General features: G+C 38.4%; 3 protein-coding genes across 3 annotated transcripts; 1 reads left to right on the top strand and 2 right to left on the bottom strand.

The window, feature by feature from the left end:
• Positions 1 to 3,017: 3,017 nt before the first annotated feature.
• Positions 3,018 to 6,496, top strand: LOC112202079 (eukaryotic translation initiation factor 2 subunit beta). Its single transcript, XM_024342990.2, has 10 exons — positions 3,018 to 3,097; positions 3,464 to 3,513; positions 3,926 to 4,034; positions 4,113 to 4,168; positions 4,249 to 4,303; positions 4,417 to 4,508; positions 4,598 to 4,743; positions 5,463 to 5,605; positions 5,784 to 5,869; positions 6,149 to 6,496. The coding sequence occupies exons 2-10, from the start codon at positions 3,469 to 3,471 to the stop codon at positions 6,224 to 6,226; spliced, it is 810 nt and encodes a 269-aa protein (XP_024198758.1). The 5' UTR covers positions 3,018 to 3,097; positions 3,464 to 3,468; the 3' UTR covers positions 6,227 to 6,496.
• A 956-nt stretch (positions 6,497 to 7,452) lies between these two features.
• Positions 7,453 to 9,188, bottom strand: LOC112201488. Its single transcript, XM_040519630.1, has 4 exons — positions 8,620 to 9,188; positions 8,439 to 8,518; positions 8,014 to 8,245; positions 7,453 to 7,812 (listed from the first exon to the last, which is right to left on the bottom strand). Exons 1-4 carry the CDS (start codon positions 8,696 to 8,698, stop codon positions 7,691 to 7,693), a joined length of 513 nt encoding a protein of 170 aa, XP_040375564.1. The 5' UTR covers positions 8,699 to 9,188; the 3' UTR covers positions 7,453 to 7,690.
• Positions 9,189 to 9,629: 441 nt separating this feature from the next.
• Positions 9,630 to 11,236, bottom strand: LOC112201487 (methylesterase 17). The gene is made up of 4 exons (XM_024342368.2): positions 10,768 to 11,236; positions 10,472 to 10,612; positions 10,203 to 10,337; positions 9,630 to 10,062 (listed from the first exon to the last, which is right to left on the bottom strand). Exons 1-4 carry the CDS (start codon positions 11,011 to 11,013, stop codon positions 9,781 to 9,783), a joined length of 804 nt encoding a protein of 267 aa, XP_024198136.1. The 5' UTR covers positions 11,014 to 11,236; the 3' UTR covers positions 9,630 to 9,780.
• Between the last annotated feature and the right edge of the window lie 9,275 nt (positions 11,237 to 20,511).

Here is a 20,511-nt window from a genome sequence, read left to right as displayed (position 1 = left end):
ATGTTCTGCAGGAACGACATGAATTGTTGTCGTCTATGCTCACTATATCTCATCTCGATCACCATATCGTACAGTCCGAGTTTGAAGTGCGAAGAATTATCGAACTTCAGAGCATAGCAGATACTCTGCCTGATGCATTTTCTGATATTGTTAAAGTGACGAGATCACATATACTTGCTGCAAATGTGCCTGCAAGCATTGACGTCCCAAATACTAGACGTAACGCCGCTCCTGAGGTACCAGGAGATGGTGCCACTGCCCAGATTGGCAGTGATGTAGTGTTTATGGCCGCTGGTCCCGCGAGGAAGCCTGATAGACCAATTGGTTGGAAGGATACTAGAAAGAGAGCGAATGAAGCACAAACAAATTCTTTGATCATCGATACTCAAAATCCATCCCATGAGAATGTTCTGGATTATGGTTATGTCCAAGAGACATCATTGAGGGACGCCTCAATGTTAGAACCTATCCTTAAGAACATAGAGATCTTTGTGAATTACACTAATGTACATGAGACGTGGGAAAAAGGCTCCATTATCATTGATGATGTATTCGCGTATTCAGTAACGCGTGAGATTATTAAGACCGATGACACCGAACCAAACTCCGTTGATGAATATCAACATAGAGCTGATTGGCCAAAATGGAAAGAAGTGATCCAGGCAGAACTTGATTCTCTAGCGAAAAGAAGGGTATTTGGGCCAGTTGTGCCAATACCACCCAAAACCAAGCCAGTTAGCCATAAATGGGTATTCGTTAGAAAGCGTAATGAGAGAAACGACATTGTAAGGTACAAAGCTCGCTTGTGGCGCAAGGCTTCTCACAATGCCCTGGAATCGACTATGAGGAGACATATTCTCCAGCAATGGACGTCATTACGTTCCGCTACTTTATCAGTTTGGTAGTTTCTGAAAAATTGAATATGTAGCTCATGGATGTGGTTACTGCGTATCTATATGGGGATCTAGATACAGAGATATACATGAAGGTCCCAGATGGACTTCAGTTACCCAAGTCAAGTGGCTCTAAACCACGGAGCACGTTTGCAATAAGGTTGAAACGCTCACTATATGCATTGAAGCAATTCGGAAGGATGTGGTATAACCGTCTAAGTGAATACTTGAATGGGAAGGGATATGTTAACAATGAACTATGCTCATGTGTTTTCATAAAGAGAACAAGTTTCGGATTTGCTATAGTAGCGGTTTTTGTTGATGACATGAACATAATTGGCACCCTAAAAAAGTTAATGGAAACCGTTGAGCACTTGAAATCCGAGTTTGAGATGAAGGACCTTAGGAGAACACGATTTTCTCTCGGTTTGGAACTTGAGCACCATGAAGATGGTATCTTGATTCATCAATCAGCCTATACCCAGAAGATGCTTAGGCGTTTCAAAACTAACAAAGTTAAGCCTTCAAGCACCCTTTTGGTCGTTCGTAGTCTTGATGCAAAGAATGATCCATTCCGTCCAAAGGATGACGATGAAGATGTGTTAGAGGCTGAAGTGCCATACTTAAATGCAATAGGCACATTATTGTACTTAGCTCAATGCACAAAACTGAATAACTCATTTGTCGTGAACTTGTTAGCTAGATATAGCTCTGTGCCAACATGACACCACTGGACTGGTGTTGAAGATATATTTCGATACCTAAGTGGTATGATTGATATGGGCTTATTCTATCCCTACAGAGAGACGATGGATTTGAACCCATCATATGTCAGGGACGCCACCAACAGTGGTCTGCTTTCCCTTTCCCCATCCCAAAATAACATTAGTGTTTTGGAAGGTTCTGCTGATGACCTGATGCTGGGTACCTCTCTGACTCACACAAAGGTTGTTCTCAAACTTGTTATGTGTTTAACATAGGTAAGATCACAATATCTTGGAGGTCTACAAAACAGACATTTGTCGGTACTTCTTCAAACCATGCAGAGATTGTTGCTCTGCATGAAGAAGTTCGTGAATGTATATAGCTTAGATCCATCATTATGTATGTTCGAAGCAATTGTGGTTTGAAGTCTACCACATATGAGCCTACAAGCATTTATGAGGATAATGCTGCTTATATCGAACAAATGAAGTAATGATACATCAAAGGCAACAATACCAAGCACATATCGCCCAAATTCTTCTACAATCAGCAACAACAAAAGTTCCGCAAGATCAGATTGAACCAGGTTCGATCTGAGGACAATGTGGCAGATTTATTTATTAAGTTATTGCCTAAATCCACGTTCGAGAAACATGTTGCAAGCATTGGTTTAAGGAAGTTATCCGAACTCCCATGATTGTAGTCATCAGGGGAAGGCACATACATTAGGGGAAGATGTCTACATGTTTGGTCTCGAAACATGAAGGGTGTGTTGTACTCGTTTTCTCCTTCAACCGAGATTATTTTTGTCCTACAGGGTTTTTGTCACTTGGTAAGGTTTTTGACGAGGCAACAAGAGGAGCACCACGTTTGGGCAACACATGGGGGAGTGTTCAAGTATATCTGAATTGTGTGTCTGGCCCAAACTCTAGTTACTTTTCTGAGTTGTAATAGGGTTAGTCTTACAAATATTCTCAGAGATATCTTCATGGATATCCAAATCATTGTACGATTATGTTTCCTTGTAAGACTCTGATTCTATGCTTGTAATCTTCTATATAAAGATGCCTCTATTACCAATGAAAGAAACAACTATTTCTCTCCCAATTTCGATTTCCTAAAACAATTTCGTAAATATGGAAGAGGAATACTCGGGATTGCAAGAATTCTTTCCCCTTGATTTAGTATTATAATTATAAGGGAAGTAACTATTTTTAGAGAGATTTTTCTCATTAAATCCTAAAAGAATTTTTAGAGTAATGCCAAGCCCATTATTCCTGTGTGATGGATAAGAAAAGAACTACAGAAGTCCAATGGGCTCCTATAAAATACCGAGGAACTAACCCAAACAATAACAAAACTAGTACAAAAAAGAAGGGAGTATAAAACTATAAATACCAAAACCGTTACAATTTAGTATTTACAGAGCTCCAAATAGAAAGAGCGAAAGGATCACTGTCGCAGTAACAGAGGAAGAGGGAAATCCTTCTTTCAACAAGGTAAGTCACTCTCTTAATTCATGGTCTCTGATCGTTATCGGGCTCCCCCCACATTCTTCATTTGTTCTTCCACATCGCATCTAAATATTGCTAGGGTTTGGCTTGTACATTTCTCCTACTTTTCTGCATGGCCATTGCTCCCACATTCTTCTTTTATAGTTTTGATATTTGGTTCCAATGGCAATGCTCGCTTATTTCTTGTATAATCATTCCATGCATTGAAATTGCACCGGTGTTGGTTACATTATGTTGAGGTTTTTCTGTTCATTTTTTTAAACAAGTTGGGAAATGTGGCATTGTTTGGTTTAAAAAAATACGTGTTTTGGTTTCGGATATATTGATTTAATTTTCTCATACGGTTGGCAGCAACCATGGCTGAAGAGAACAAGAATGCTGTGAAGGAGGAGGTTCCAGATGTATGCCATACTTCTCTTTGCTTATTTTCTATCTTATTGAGGAATCTACATGGTTCACAGTTTGCACAGACACATGCGGTTACGCGAGATTTATCTAAAACTTAAGGAGATAATTTTTGTTCTGGTTTTCTTTGGAGTTGATCTCCGAATGTTCAGCTTGAGCCTTCTGATCATTATTTTGGCTCTGAGACCAACTTCATGGTTTTAATATCAAATGTTTGATATCTGAAACTAGGTACAATTAGCCATCTGAGCCTTCTTATATTACATGTTTAAGAAGTTAAGAACCCTCTGTAAAAAATGAGGCTTTGGCTGAGGAAACTAGGTACAATTAGGTGGTTGGAATATCAGTTAGCCATGTTTTGAGTCCCTCGACTACTGCAAATTTTCTGGCTTTATCCTTTTGTCGCAGATTGTCCCCTTTGATCGTACTAAAAAGAAGAAAAAGAAGAAGGTGGTAATTCGGGATTCTTCAAGAGATTCTGTGGACAAGTTGGCTGACAAAACAGAAAACCTAGCAGGTAGTTTAAGCGATTCTCTTCCAACTGTACTATACATCCATCACTTTTGTGAAGGACTTGTGTTTTTCCTCTTTGCAGTTTCTGATGGACAGGAAAGTGCATTTTCTGGTTTGAAAAAGAAGAAGAAGAAGCCAGTAAGTTGCCAAGCTTTTCCAAACCCTACAAGAAGAGTTCTTGTCCTAAAAATTGGCTTTGATGGTTAATGTGATTTTAGGTTGAATCCAGTGTCTTGAATGAAGAGGGTGGTGATACAAGGGAAGATTTGGATGGTAAGAGATTGTTCTCTAAGGTTTGTTTAATGAGTTTATCTGGCTTCATAAGGTGCGTGTGATTTGGCTTTCTTCAAAATTAAGTGTTGAGGTTTATGTTGTTGGCAATTTAGACGGGACTGGGGATGATGAAGAGGGAGAAGGAATTGTTTTAGGGGCCTCGCATCCATGGGAAGGGAGTGATCGTGACTACCACTATGAGGAGGTTTGCATTACAGTATAGCTCTCTTCACAGTGATTGCTCTATGATTTCATTGTAAATGATTTTTTTCATTTTTTTTTTTCGTACTGCAGCTTCTTGGTAGGGTTTTCAATATCCTTCGGGAGAATAATCCTGAGCTGGCTGGCGACAGGCGTAGGACAACTATGAGGCCTCCACAAGTACTTCGTGAGGGCACAAAGAAAACTGTCTTTGTTAATTTCATGGACTTATGTAAGACGTAGGTTTCTGTTCTCTTGTCTCATGAACCAAAACAAATGTTTTTATCTCACATACTCAGATTCTGATGCGTTTCTTTCCATACTGAATTACATTGTCCAATTTCTACTCTTGACGCCTTCTCACTTTAACTTGTTTATGCAAGCTTGTCATAGTAATGTAGTATTACTGTTGATAGGTGGTCATACTGAAAAAGATCACTATGTGGTGTTAACATGGTTTTCCTTTCTTGTAAAAGTGGTTTTTTTTTGCTGTTTATTTGAGTATCCAACTATATGGACTACTGTAAATCTACACTTCACAAGAGGATTATGGAAGTCAAGTTGATTTAAGGCTTTTCTTCTGTGTTTCATATCTTCTGTTTTTCTTTGTTATTATCCTTTGCATCATCAAACAAGGGAATTCATTTTGTATACCGATATTTATACAAATGGTATTGATATGTGTAAATTGTTTTGATAAGTTGAGCATATATGGGTTGACTTTCGAAGTTATCACATTTTCCCTATAATGATTTTTTGGATGCCTTCTGTTTTCATTATCAAGGCTGCACAGTTTTGATATATGTGAAGGAGCATTTATGGTCTGTAGGAATTGGTAAGGTATACGGTGATGCGTAATATGAGAAAAATAAAAGATTCTGTTGTTTGATTTCATTTATCCTGTCGAATGGAATGAAATGCTTGTCTGGTCTGAATCCCTTTAATGTGAAAATTACAGGATGCATAGGCAGCCGGATCATGTTATGGCCTTTTTACTGGCTGAACTGGGGACAAGTGGATCCCTTGACGGTCAGCAGAGGTTAGTTGTAAAGGGAAGATTTGCACCCAAGAATTTTGAAGGAATACTACGGCGCTATGTCAGTGAGTACCTCATCTTATGATTGTTTATCTTTTATTGCAATTCTTAATCTGGAATGATCCTCTTTGGTTTATTCATGCTTGGCAGTTTTATTTGTTCTTTTGGATATGCTTTCTTGTGTTTCAGGGTTGTTCCTGTTCTCTCATTTTTGCTTATGCCTCTACAATTGAATTTTTTCAGACGAATATGTCATTTGCATTGGGTGCAAGAGTCCTGACACTATACTGTCCAAGGAGAATCGCCTCTTTTTTCTCAGATGTGAGAAGGTAACTGTCATAAACCAGGCTATTAGTTTGTTGATTTTACTAGTTGGTCAATTTAGCTGAAATGATCCAAGAAACAGGCAGCGCCCATTATTCATAATAGACACATAGAGAAGGCTTGAGTGGTATATAATGTTTATCAAAAGTTGTTCTTTTCCAACATCAAATAGGCACCTCCAGGTGATGGACGGTCTGTTATTATGCTACTGAATGGTCCATAGCCTGCCTTCCTGTTTGCATCTGTTAGACATATTAACTATTTGACTATTTGTATTATTGCAGTGTGGTTCGGGACGATCTGTTGCTCCAATTAAAGCTGGTTTTGTTGCTCGTGTTGGGCGAAGAAATGCTGGGGCATGATCATAAGCGTCCTGTTTTTGATCTCTATTCAGAGGACTGGTTTGCTACAATGGTTCACTACTGTTATTGGTTAATTTTGTTCTGGTCCATTCGGACATTGAGGAGGAGAACAGCAGTTTGTCTTTTGTTGCACTACTGTCTACTTACACACCTTTAATAAGATTTCGCTTCTGATCAATTATCTGCTGTTTAGGAATATTTTAGCTTTCTTCTGCACTATTCTGTCTGCTCGTTTCTCTGTCTCAGTTTGGATTGTCATTCCTTGAGTGCTGAAAGGGTGTTGGCAACATGAGTTCATCTTGGGTTGAACTAGTGTTTCCTTTTTCCTACGATGAACAAGTATCTTGGTCAAACACATGATAACTGGTTTAGGCCGCCCCAACACTAACCTCGGCTTAATTAGGAGGAGTTTTACACCACTTCACTGAGGTGAATTGACTCCTTGCATGCATGACTGCTCCACCTGGTTAGGCGTTACTCGTACTGTCCTACTTGGCTAAAAGCTTTCAAGAACGCTTCCAAGTAAACTTAATTATTGTAAGGATCGAGTTTTAATTACTTACATTCTTCCATAAGGACTTGAGGAGTTGCAATCAGCCTATCGTACGTAGATTGTTTCATTTGCCTCTTTCAGTAGGAATTGTTACACTCTAGCATATGCTTCGACCAAACCATGCCAAAATCCATTTCATATACAATGAGAATGAGGCGCCTAAAATATACTTATCTCTGTTCAGTGATCGATCAAGTTCCTTTTCACTCTTAAGAATTCTCTTTTTGCCGATAATGATTCCTACCATCATTAGAAATATGCATTACTACCTTTTGTCCTCGGCACTCTGGGTTTGATCTTTAGAATAATGAGCTAGCTAGGTTTCTAAAGTCCACTTAGAATATTGGATTTTTTTTTTACTTTGTCAAGGGGAACCCAAAGGCTTTCTAGGCCCAAGATAAACCCCTTCGGCGCATGTGAAATGCTTCAACTGTGCATTGCAGCACAGTGCCTGGTCACTTTGACAGCTTCTGGGTTCGAACCTAGGTTGGGGAGCACACCCAACTAGGCAAGAACCACTAGGTCACTTGCCGTGGTTCACTTAGAATATTGGATAAATGAACTGAAAGCTAAAAGATCCTTAACATGCTGCGATAAAATCGGCAAAGGTATAAGTAGTTGCATGTGTTTCACCACATGATAGATCTGTAGATAATTCTGCTTTTTGTTACATATATATATATATATATATATATATATATATATAATCACGATTATTACAAAATATTACAAATAAGATAGGTGCAAACAAAGATAAGTGTGTGATCGACTCGCATGCTTGCAGTGTAATGAAACTGTTGATCTTATTGATAGTTTCAATTATAGCACTCTAGATGATTAAGCCTAAGCCCATAAATATACTTGCATGTTGTCCCGGTTATCACACATTCACACAGCAAGTGCAAAACGTTTCACATGTTGAAGATGGCTATGAATGCCAAGGTTGATAGTGATGCAACAAATGGTGTATAAATCTTCTGCTGCACCTTCATCCCACTGCTCTTTTTATAATTCCGATTCAGTGTCGATATACCTGCATTTACAAGACCTCAAATCAATCATATGTATCTTTCATATCACATTCATACATCCGGACTACTCATAAAGTAATGATCTCATATCAGATATCACAGTTGGTGAATCAAATTTATGTATGTATAGAGATTAACAATATAACGTACTCACGAAACTGTCTGATGATATATTCGGAAATGGATAAAGAAAGAGTACATACTTTTTTTGTTGGAGCATCCATCATGAATGGTTTGATTGAGCACTGAAACGGTGGCGTTATTGGCAAACCAGAAGTCTCGTTTGCAAAGGTAGATGCATTTAAGCACATCCAAGACGTGTTGTGCACACCCTGTGTCTGCACTGCAGTATTCTCCTATCCCACTTGGGATCACATCTATTAGTCCTCTGTCTGTCAGCGAAACCGTCTCAAATGCTGTGCAATTAGCAGGGGCCTAATAATAAGGAGAAATTGAGACACTATGAGCAACGGAGTGGCAATATGAGAAACCATCCATCTACTACTAGTAAGATATTAATATTGTTCTAACATGTGATCAATGTCAATCTGATAATATAACATGTTAAATAATGCAACTATCAAAAGATTTTTATCTTGTAAAATGTATGTGTATTTTGTGCTCTTACTTTTCTCTGCAAGCAGTAATAAGCACTTCTCCAAGCCCGGAATGGGGTCAGATTTACATTATCCGTTGGGTCCGTTTTATCTGAAAGACCAAACATGATCATGAACAGAAATAATCAATTTTCAGCCTGCGTTGTACACAATATGAGTAAGGAACAACTAGGTGAAAAATAATAAGCATACTTTCTTTGGCATGAGCATGTTGAACTTGAAGTAGAAGGCAAATCCCCAAAGACAAACAAACCAAGTACCCATTCCTCATTCCTGTAATACAAAGTATGCCTTTCTTCCAAAAACTTATGCGATCTGGGTAAGTTTAAAGGGAAGGTTGCTGCAATATTGAAGCATTTATAATCTTTACAAGGGATTACTTTATGCACTAGGATTAATGATCAAAGGGCTTACAGCCAAAAGTTTCATATTATCATCTATGTCGCTTTTAGTATATGCTGAGGATATATGAAGGAGCTGTGGTAAAACCAAGGATCGATAATAAAACATTATATATTGTGAATTGCAAGGGATAATGAGACATCTAGCTAGTTTTGGACTTTATGTCCGAGATGCTACAAAGTTACAAACAAAGAGTCCCATTGAAATTTCTCTTTCTAATGTTGACTTTCTTATAATACTAATTCTTCTTGTGTTTTCTTGCTGTCAAGGGGCTGTGTTTTAACGTGGTGCTACATAGAAAACAATGATGTTCTTAAAAAAAAAAAATAATAATAAAAAAATTAAAAATTTAAAAAAAATCAGAAAACAATGACGTATTCCTTAATTTTGTTATGACAGAGGACAGACCAAGATTAATAGAAATCTCTTTATTTATTTTTTTAATTTCCTCATAGTCAAATTGTTCTGAAAGAAAAATTTCATTGAATTAGCGATTGAGATCGCTTAAGGGGGCATTTAGATGGGAAGCATATAAAGGGCCAAAAACAACCTGATTCTAGAGCTAAGATAGAACCGTTCAGAAAATGTACTACACCGACCAATTGTTCTTGTACAATAAAGCACTCTTTGAAACTTTTCTAGAGAAACTAGCAAACTCTGAAAGTAAATCATTAGCCTCCTCAAGATAATTACCAGCAAACACATTGTCATAAGTCATGACCTTGAGGCAATTTGGGCATGCAAAGGATAGGCAGACCAATCAAAACTAGACTCGTCCCAGCATAAGAAACACTGCTCAGTTTTGATTACTTCAAACTTAAAAAGTTTACAAAACAATATCATAATTCATAAATGTCTTGTTCCAATGATACGGTCTTTCGGAGAAGATGTATTATATTTTGTTAGTAGTTAATTAAAGCTTTGTTAAGAGAGAGACCATAGACGAGGACATTAATATTTGATGGAAGCCAATGCTTTAACTAACAAATCAAAGAGCAGAGAGGGGGTGGAGAAAAATGGGCTATGGTCGCTTTCAAGAACAAAGACTTGGGATGGTCGCCACCTCTTTATCATGGCATCTTGTTTCTCTGGCTTTAGAAGACGATCGTTCATGGTCTTGATGTACACTCTTGGCACACAATCTGCATCATCACCAATATTTCCTTCGAATCGAGCGCCTTGCAACGCCATAACTGGTCCAGGACGCAGCAGCATCGAAGCTAAACTTGAGTCCTGTGGATCATTTAATCAATCCGAAAGAGTTCATAACATATACCTTATGTAAATGCTAGAGGAAAGCCACTCTTATTATTTAAGGCTCGAAGAATATATATGTATATGAGATATATACATGTACTGAAGTGCTTCATTACCTGGACAGGGCTCATATGATACATGATTTGGTGCCTAAAGTTCTCCTTAATTATGATGCTAGTTGGAGGCTGGTCTGGTCCCAATCCAAATGTAAACTCATTTACGTTTCCAAATGCTGATAAGTCAGGTTCTCCCTACAATATAGAAGACAATCCAGAACTGATTTACTCTGTAGTACGTAGTGCATTCTATGTATAACTAAATATGAAAATGATTTAAGATCATAAATTAGTATGAACAAAAGGAAATTACAGTGAAGAAACCTTACATCCTTGATATCTTGATCTGTAGAAAATCCATGCTTTAACATGTTTGCAGCCACATATATGGCCATATTTATTTTATTACCAAACCTGTGTATTGCATCTGTCAAGCTCAAACCTCCTGCACTGTGTCCAACAAGTATTACCTACAAACCATTGATCCCAAATTAACATCATAGATAAAAAGTTAATGAAACACGTATTGACAATCTGACAACAAAAAATACTTGTTGTAATAGTCCAACCGTAACAAGAGTACACCCTTCTATCTATGAGATCGAGAGGCATAGTACTACCATACCTTTTCATTCTGAGGCAAGGAGGACAGGAAGTGGATGAGAGGCGTGTTATAGTCTTCGAAAGTGAGGACTGTGTTGGGATCAGACTGATCAATACCAGCACCTTTGAGATCTATGCATGTAACTTTGTAGCCTGCTGCTTCCAGGAGACACCGAATTTTGTACCAGCACCAAGCTCCATGCCCTACGCCATGGATTAGAACCAAGTGATGATGATGAGGATTTGCTACTTCAGTTTCTGGGTTCATTGCTACTCTTAAGTTTTGATCTTAGGCAGCTCTTATCGTATGATCGTATCCCACTCAGGGAAGGATTCAGGGATCGATTTTTTGAGTTGCTTAAGAAGCTTAATGCTAAGAAGACCTTCGGATCTGTAAAAATGGCAGAATGGGGTAAAAATGAAGAGCAGCGTTGAAGAAGAAGATGAACATGCTTTGAAAAGATAAGTGTGGAAAAATAAATTCAAAGGCACAGTGTGTCTCTCTCTTATACTATTGTTTTTATTTTTCTTCCTTCCAACTGGGCCACGGGCGGCGCCGCGGGGCTTCATCAATTCACTCAATCAATTTTCTTTTATCCTGATTAATGGATCAATTGAAGCTGATGCACGTGCATCATCGATAGAAATTTACCGATTCATTTTTATTTCTTAGATAATTCTTTGGATTTTAATAAATTGTTTAAATTTATATGTAAATTTTATTGATTTATATATTGTGATCAAATGAATTTTTATTGACCTTCAACTACAAGAGTAATATTTTTTTGGGACCGTTCAATTTTAGTCTTACTGATCCTGAAAAAAGTTTTTGAATCGGCCACTGAACCCACTTTTTTTATTTTGTTTGGTTCTAAGAGCTTTGTTTGTTTTGTTATATGTCATTAATCTCGGATGTAAGGATTACACAATTATTTCTCTAATTGAGACATGACTTTTAGATATTGCTCATGATGTTTTTTCTTTTTTCCACACGTATCTGATATCTCCATGAAAAAAAAAAGGTGGAGTTTGGTAACATTCATATGTTTGTATTTTTATTTTTCAGAAATGAAAATATAAGGTGAGAATGTGTTCAGTGACCTATTTCTCAAAATATAAAAAATAAAGATATAAAATGTTTTCAATTTTTATTCGGAGAAACTGAAAACAACAATTCGACGTTTTAAGGATGTTACTCCCTTATGCTATTATTCAGCTAATATGGTAGCACATTCATTGGGTTAGTTGGCTAGCGATTTGCAGTCTCAATCCTTATTTTTTGTATAAGCTCCTCCGTCTATGAAAGATGTTTTACAGTTTGATTGTAGCAATTCTTAAATTATGAATCTAATTCATTCCCCTAAAAAAAAAACAATTCGATGTTTTCACTTTTTCTTCTCCCAGCTTTGGAAAATATGAAGAAATATTTTTTCACAGTAAACTACCGACCGCATTTGCAAATGTGGAAAATACAATCTAGTTTTCTCATTTTGTTTTTTTGTTTTGTTTTTAAATCGTTTTTATAAAATAACTTTCAAAAGCATTACCAAACAGACCCTTAAGGCATTTGTTAGTCTCAATCTCAGTCATGTGGAATTTAGGGTACAATGAGAACAAAAAAATGGACGAAAATTGTATTAATCGGACAATCCACTCAATAAGGAATGTTTGATGATGTGACTGGGTGTAGAACTAAATAATTTTCTCAATAAACAATGACATAACCAAAACCAAATTCTTCATAATAAACAAACTAATTAGTTTAGGTAGGTAACTACCAACCTAGCTGATCTAACTATGTTAGCGAGAGTGAGTGAGAGACGCACATTACGAAGGAGGCATATATGTGAGCCCTGGAAAATTGTTTTGAGCTTAATTGAGATCATTCGATAATTATTTATTTATGAGCTCAAAAATTATTAATGGTGCTCGAGAATATTTTCAGAATTTTTTTTACAAGGTGAAATTCTTGATTTAAGGGTTTGATAATAAAGTAAACGACACGATGAGTTCATGAGAATTTTCGAGAAAATTTTCAGATATCAGAGCTAATTTTTACGAATTTCAAATTTTTTGAGAAGAATTATGGAAAAAGGAAAAATCGAAGTGATTCGATCTGAACCGTTCAATTCCTCACCACTTAATCTAAGCCCTCATATTCAATTAGGATTGTGGCTATAAATAGCCTTAGATCAGATCGAATGATTGAGAAGTATCCAAAAGAACCGGGCACTCTTGACCCGTGAAAAAGACCAACGACCCGAACTTGCGACCGGACCAGAAATCTCGTTTCCGGCAACGAAACGACGGAGGACCACCGGCATCCTGTCAGTCTCCTCCTCGCCGACACGCCTATGGTGGCGGATCGTCCATGCACGAATCGTGGAGGGAGATTCCAAGCTCGAAATGTTTGAACTTTCCGGCGATGCTTCTGCAATTTCCAGCAATCTTTGGGATTGTGTGAGGTAGGAAAACTAATCCTCTCGGTGAGCTCTACGTACTAGTGTATTTAGCAGGGCCGGTCTTGAGGTTTTTGATGCCCCGGGCAAAAAAAAATTTGGTGCCTAACTACCCATATATATATATATATATATATATATATATATATATATTCATATGTAAAACAGTACAACTTTAAACGATAAACATTCGAGCACAGAACAATAAAACTAGGATTGCGATGTAGCAATTGTAAAGACGTATGCATCAACATATCAACCTGCAACTTCTGACTTCCAATTAATGCATCTAAAGATGCTATGTTTGTAGAGAAAGAGAGCAAAAAAAAAAAAAAATTCCATTGTAGGGGAAAAAAAAGTCGATCTTCTAGTGTTTAGTATAGATTGAACATGTAATTAACTTATTAAGGATGTTGAAAGCTGCAAATTGAACATCAGCGATGACTGTATAGTCGAGATTTTGATATTACAGGCATAAAAATTTATAATAGTTGTTAGAATAATCAACAAATACCACAAAATGCCAGTAATAGAACTTATAATGTCCAAAATTTCAACGAATTTAAAAATTGAAGAACACCCACCATAAAAAATAAAAAAATTTAAAGAACACCCAATTTAACTATACCTATTTTGATCGATCTCTATTGCAGCCTGAATCGATGGAATGCCAAAAATTGTGTCTGATCACCGTAGAAGAAGAGAAAAATATAGGAGAGAAAGATTGAGAGGAAGTGACAGATGATGAAAATAAATTGCTTGATTGAATAACCATTGAAACCCCAATATTTCAAGAGAAATTTGTTTGTTTTTAAAGTTTTAGAGAGAGTTAAGAGACTCTTGAAATTCGTCTGCTATAATTGTGTGTACAATTCTCAAAATGAGGAGAAGAGAAAACCATTTCGAAGTGAGGAGAGAAGAGAAGACACTGCGTTTGGGAACAAAGCAATTTTTTTTTTTTGTTTACCGTCGACATATACTATATATAATTTTTTTTTATATATATATAACCTTATTTAAAAAAAAAATTTGTGCCCCCCTCTCACTTGGGCCCTGGGCCGTTGCCAAGCCCGCCCTTGCGCAAGGCCGGCCCTGGTATTTAGTTTTCGATTTGGTTGGGTTTTGATGGATTGATGTTTTGGGTGCCGTTGGCCTCCTCCAAGAGCACCATTCAAGATAAAATGCCTTGTAGGTTTTTGGAATATTTGAGTGCTTTGCGACACTGTGACGTGCTCAAACTGGTGAAGTGCAGAGTGCAGACTGTGCAGTTGAGGAGTTACAATATTCAAGATAGATACAGACCAAAATCGACGAGAGTAAAACATGCAATGACATCAACCACAAAGTTCTTTTGGAAATATACGCATTCCTAAAGCCTATGTCCCAAACACATTAAAGGTAAAATTCCAAAATAAATAAGCCCAAAAGCACTTTTGCTCTTCAGTACAGCCCATACAATGTGAAGCCCAAAACTTGAAAGGCTAGATCCGGAAACAAATCGATGTCTTGAGCTACAACACCCATTCTCTGCGAATTCTAAAACCCTTGGCCCTTGGTGAGCTCGGAAATTCCGGCGGCGAAGATCATGAGGTTAAGTTCTCAATCGTTTTGTATCCTTGGTTGTTTCATTTCTGCACACACAGAGAGATAGGAGTAGCAAAAAATGTCATTTTCTGAACGACGATTTAGTTGGCCAGATTGTTAACAGGGTTAGTGATAAAGATGATAGAAAGTCGTTCTCCGTGGTCTGCAAGCAATGGTGTAAAGTAGAAGGTCTACGCCGATCATCACTTTCTTTTTACATTAACCGATCCCATTATTCCTTTGGTGGTTTGGGGTCCTAGCACCACCGATACCCATCTTGAATTAATAGCCCAAACTTTTCCTAAACTTGAGAGCATTATGGTCTACTGCGATGATGATCAAGACAGTGATGATGGTATTTTGGGCCCAAAAGGTCTACTTCCTTTGGGGAATGGGTGCCCAAACTTGTCCTAAGTCATGCTTGACGGGAGTGAAGCAATAGGGGATTCTGGAGTTGTGGCACTTTTAAATTCAGCTCATAACTTGAAGGCTTTGGCTGTGTTACGAAATGATTTGATCTCTGACGTCGAAGCCCTCAGAGCAATTGGGTCGTCATCTTCCATTAGCTTTTTGAAGTTGGTAATGTGTGAAGGTGTAACCGGAGCTGGCATTCGTGCATTTTCAGGTCACAGAGTGTTTGAGACGCCTTGTATTGCTCAACTTACCCTATAACAATTTTAATCAAGCTGATGTGGAAACCATAGCCCTTGGATGCCCGTCATTTGAGTCGGACTCTGTTCTGGTGGACTCAGAGTGGAGTCTGGATCCCACTTGGAGCACTGAATTAATGCACGACAACACTAGAAGGGTTATCAAGTTTGTTGATTTGTATTCATGATTTACTTTGTAGGACTAGTTTAGCTATGAACAAATATTAGTAACTGGTAGTAAAACAAGGAGTCCTAGGGAGTTGGATCAGTGATTGTTCCAAGACAGATACAATCTGTAATGAATATTGAGCAGGTGTAAATGATATTTGTCAACAAGTTTTTAAAATCCATAATTTTCATTGTCAGCAACATGCCTGGAGATTATATTCATCCACGGAGATTCTCTTCTCCTGTACATTGTGAGCAAATTGTCACCCAGGAGCTGATGTTCTTTTTCTTTTCTAAAATATATTGATCCACTTACTTGGGTCTAAGAGTGGTCAAGATAAACAATGGTGGGTACAATTTAATCATGAGTACATTTGCACTTCAAAAAAATATATATAAACTTTTATCCGTATAATCCTCCATAAAACTCCTTGTAAATCTTTAGAGAGTGGAAGTAATATTATTTCCATACATTTTCGTTATTTTTCTCATTTCGTTGTTTTGTGATTGGCACCATCAATTTTCATCCTAATATTTTTGTTTCAATTGACCCACATTCCTAATACATCAAGTCATCAACAGAGCATTTGACTGCACACAAAAATTAGTAATGTCATCTATGGTGAAATTGTACACTCTGTTCCCTCACTTCCCTGTGTCTAGGCTCCATCTTCTTGATTATTTTTCTCTGATTCTTTCCACAATTGGGACTATCAATGGGATCAGTAGGAACACTCCGGTACCTATGATCACACTGGCGATAAGCCGATAGACATTGATACTAAACTGCTGATGACGGCATAGATTCTGGTGGCAATTGTCATCACAAACATTAATTTGAACTCCGCTGCCATGTTTCTTGTGTTGGAATAAAGTGAACTTAACATTATCTAAAAGCATTAAGTAAATGGAATAATTGATTTAACTAAATGAATAACAAGAAATATGCAAATGTAATTCTAATACCAGTTACCTATCAAGATGTATATCTCTTGATAGGAGTAGGACTCTCATTGTTAAAAACCTGATTAATAGAAAGGATAGTGATAAAGCTTAAGTCTCCTATCTGATAAACATGAAGTAAAACGAGGACTCCTTATGGGATGAGTCCGAGGATAAGGTTTTGGCCAATATATAAGGAGAAGAAAGTCCCTATGTTCAACACTGCCTTTTGCATATATTCTCAGTCCCATTCTGAAGCATAAAGTGTTGAAGCATAGAAGAACTTCCTCCATAGTGTAGCTGCTCATTTCAAATCCTTGAAGATGTCTGCCTCGATGAATGCTCTTGGACAAGCTGTGGCTGCTGGGATTGAAAGTGTGAATCCAGGTGGTTATTCCTAAACCGACTAGGAATGCTTCTGGTGTGCTGCATAATTGTTTTTGCTTCTTGTGCAGGTTGTGTGTTATGTGATTTGTGATATGATCTTGTGTGTTTCTTGTTTGCTAACATCTTGGCTCCCCTGTTCCCACATCAGTGTCTCTCACCAATGGTGCCACTACAACAAGTAAAGGCAGGAGAGAGTTTAGAAGAAGATAGGCCTTGGCTCTCCTATGAGGTGAAGAAACAACCGTATCTGTGTAGATTTTTGCAGTCAATATATCCTTGGTAACTTGTTGCAAGTCCCACAGCAACCTTTTGGTGAAGCAGAAAGTTTTGAATACTAACAACATAGCAAACGGTGTTGTTCCAACAGATACTATTTCCGGCCACCACGGTGAGCAAGAATATTTGCCAACATGTGGGAGATGGGATTTGGTTCGTTACGATTAGAAATTGGACGCCGTAGCCGATTATGAGGACCAGCCAAAGGGGAAGGTAAATAGCAGCAATGCCGGAAAACCAACGCAAGAATTTCCCTGCGCCGGAGGCAAACACAAGATTGTTGATTTGTAGTTGGGACATGGAGAGAGTGTTCTTGAGTTGGGATGAGTAAGCAAGGAAGGTGTGTTTGTTATGTACATGGATTGAAGCCATATGATGCCCACAAGGCTTAACCATTGGAAAGCTTTTGACGAGGAAGACATGGCAAAGTAGGAGCCATGCAAGCAGGTTGGTTTGTTTGTATTGTAGTATATGCAGTGGTAAGTTTGGTATATTTATAAGGTAATACCTGTAACACCCCTCTCCATGCTTTTAAGTTTTAACTAGTATAAGTAATTTATCCTTTGGAATCACCAATCGATCAGTGCCCAATTGAGAGTATGAAAGCTGAATTCTAATGTTTTGCTTGTTTCATCTCATGAATCTATATTTCTAATTGTGAATCCTAAGTCCTAACAGTGGTCTCAAGTTCAATTTTCGCGCAGGACATATAAGTTATAGGAAATGGCAGTCAGCATCAGCGTGAGGGAACCAAAGATGGTGAAGCCAACGGTGGAGACGCCTTGTCTGTAGCTGTTGATCTCAAACTTGGACATGGTGAGTTCGAATTATTGTTTATATTTACAGGCCAGAAAACGCGGTGCAGACAATGACAACTTCTTTGACTCCATCGTGCGAAAGGACGCTCTCAGCAAGGCCGTAGTGCCTTTCAACCCGTTTGGCTGGTTGCCTGAAGCAAAACAACATGTCCGTATCGAAATCGATTGCAATGCAGACTACATGTTGTTTGTTTTGGCCGATAGCAGCCATTGCATGGATCGTAAGATTTTTAATGAACTTATCAATACTCAATAAGGAATGCTGCAACTTAGGCCATCTTCAACCCTGGGCTAAGAGGTTGGTATAGCCCAAAAAACACCATTTTTCATCTCCAACCCAAGGCTATGCTATAACAAAAACTGATTCGAGGGGCTAAAAGGGTTAAGGGCTGGGCTAAACATAGCCATTTGTTTAGCCCTTGGGCTTCTTCTTTGTGGGGACCACGCTGGTGATCTAAAATTCTGATCAACAAAATCAATGGTTGAGATTAAAGGACAAACAATAAAATAACATGTTATTTAAACTTATAGCCCTAAGGGTTGAAGATGGTAGAAATTATAGCTCTTGCTATTTGCATGAATAGTGATTATCGGGGGCTAAAATTTAGCCCCCCACAGCTGGAGATGGCCTTAGCTATATCTTGCAGATAAATAATTGGGCAATGTTATGATTATTTAACTCCAACAATTTTCCAACAACTTTCCAAAATTTTTTGTATTATAGGGAAGCAAAAGTCAAAACTTTAGCCTCTTTTTCTTCTTCAACTCCAACAAATTCCCTATTTTACAGTAATATAAAATCTTCATAATTCTTCCTTAAAAGAGATTGCTGTAAATTTATGGAATTTGATTTTCTTTTTCCTCACTATCCCTAAAATAGAGATAGTTATAGAGAATCTGTTGGAGCAAAAGACACTCATTTTTTTTTTCTAAAATAGAGAAAAATCAAAATTATAGGTGTTCAAGGAAAACCTAATTTGTGTTTAGCCCAAACTCTAGGTTACTTGACCTAGTGGTAATAGGATTTAATTAAAAGGATCTAGAATCCTAATCAATGTAGAATTACTTTCCTTGTATGATTGAGATTCTATGCATTGTAATCCTCTCTATATAAAGAGGCCCCTATTATCAATGAGAATACACAGAAAATTCCTCTCAAATTCAGTTTCTCTACAACACGTTATCAGCACGAGCCCTAACCCTGAAATCTTAAATTCGTAGCCTTCAAATCCCAGAAACCACCGCCGCTCACCTTGAAGATCTCAACTCCAGGAGTCCAGAACCAGCGGCCCCACCCCCTGAACCGGCCGGCAAACCACCAAACCGGCCACCAGAAGTAGCAAAAGTCCCTCTGCCCGGTTCAAAGCCTTCCTCACCACCTCCTGCAGCCATACTCGACCCCCTGCAGCATCTCCACCCCAGAAACCCGGAACCGGAAGTTTCACCACCGGAACCGGCCTAAATTCAACTGAACCGGCCACCGGAATCTTCCTAACCTGAACCGGCAGAAAGAAAGAAAAAAAAAGGGGTGGACCTCCTGTGCAGCCCACTTGCTGCAGCCCAAGCCCAATTGCTGCAGCCCAATAGTTGAGACCACGTGCAGCAGGCCCCAGCCAAGCCGCCTAGCCGCCGAGCCGCAAACAGCTCTGCCACGTCAGCACCACGCAGGCATCCAGTCAGCCAGCCACGTCAGCCACCAGTGCCACGTCAGCAAGCCGGTCAACGACCGCCGGCGACTTTTTCGGCCACTTCAGGCGACTTTTCCGGTCGGCTACAGTAATTCCGGCGACGACTTTTCTAGCCATCTTTTAAGGTAAACTTTTCTAAAAATTCCCGTTTTTGAAGTTTTTTTTTAATTTCTTCTTCTTTTCTCGGGGACTTCCGACATCCCTTCTTCTACCCCCCTTTCTCTACATAGGGGAGACCAAAGGCCGAACTGTGGGGGTTCGTGCTCACTCCAAGCTTGGAGCTTGTAGAGTCCTCCAAACTTATAGTTTGTTGAGAAGAAAACGATCGACCACATACATCGTTGTTTCGATCTAATCCAAAACCCCTCTTGGAATCGGATTTTCTTGGAAGCGACTACGCTCAGAAAATTCCTAATTTCTTGGAAGTGACTACACTAAAAAATTTAATAGTTTTTCGTGGTAGCCTTTTTGCTCCGAAACTAACCCTAATCTTGTGTTGTTTTTCAGGATGAGTTACCTGAACAAGTTGAACTTTGTTCCACTAGAGACAACTGGCGCAGGATACCATAGGTGGGTCCGAGATGTGTGCCAACATCTTAAGGCTGATGGACTTCTGGAAGCCATCCAAGAGCCTAGTCAGAACGTGCTCTCCATTGAGCAAGCTACTGCTTTTGAAGCAAAGCAAGATAAAGCCATAATTCTCATGACAAGGCACATGAATGACGCGCTCCAAAATGAATACCTTAATGAGGAAGACCCAAGAAAGCTATGGGTAGAACTTGAGCAGCGATTTG

This window comes from Rosa chinensis, chromosome 5 (genome assembly GCF_002994745.2).
Source record: "Rosa chinensis cultivar Old Blush chromosome 5, RchiOBHm-V2, whole genome shotgun sequence".
NCBI classification, from domain to species: domain Eukaryota; kingdom Viridiplantae; phylum Streptophyta; class Magnoliopsida; order Rosales; family Rosaceae; genus Rosa; species Rosa chinensis.
The sequence above is the reverse complement of the archived record's forward strand: the minus strand, read 5'-3'. Positions and strand labels throughout refer to the sequence as shown.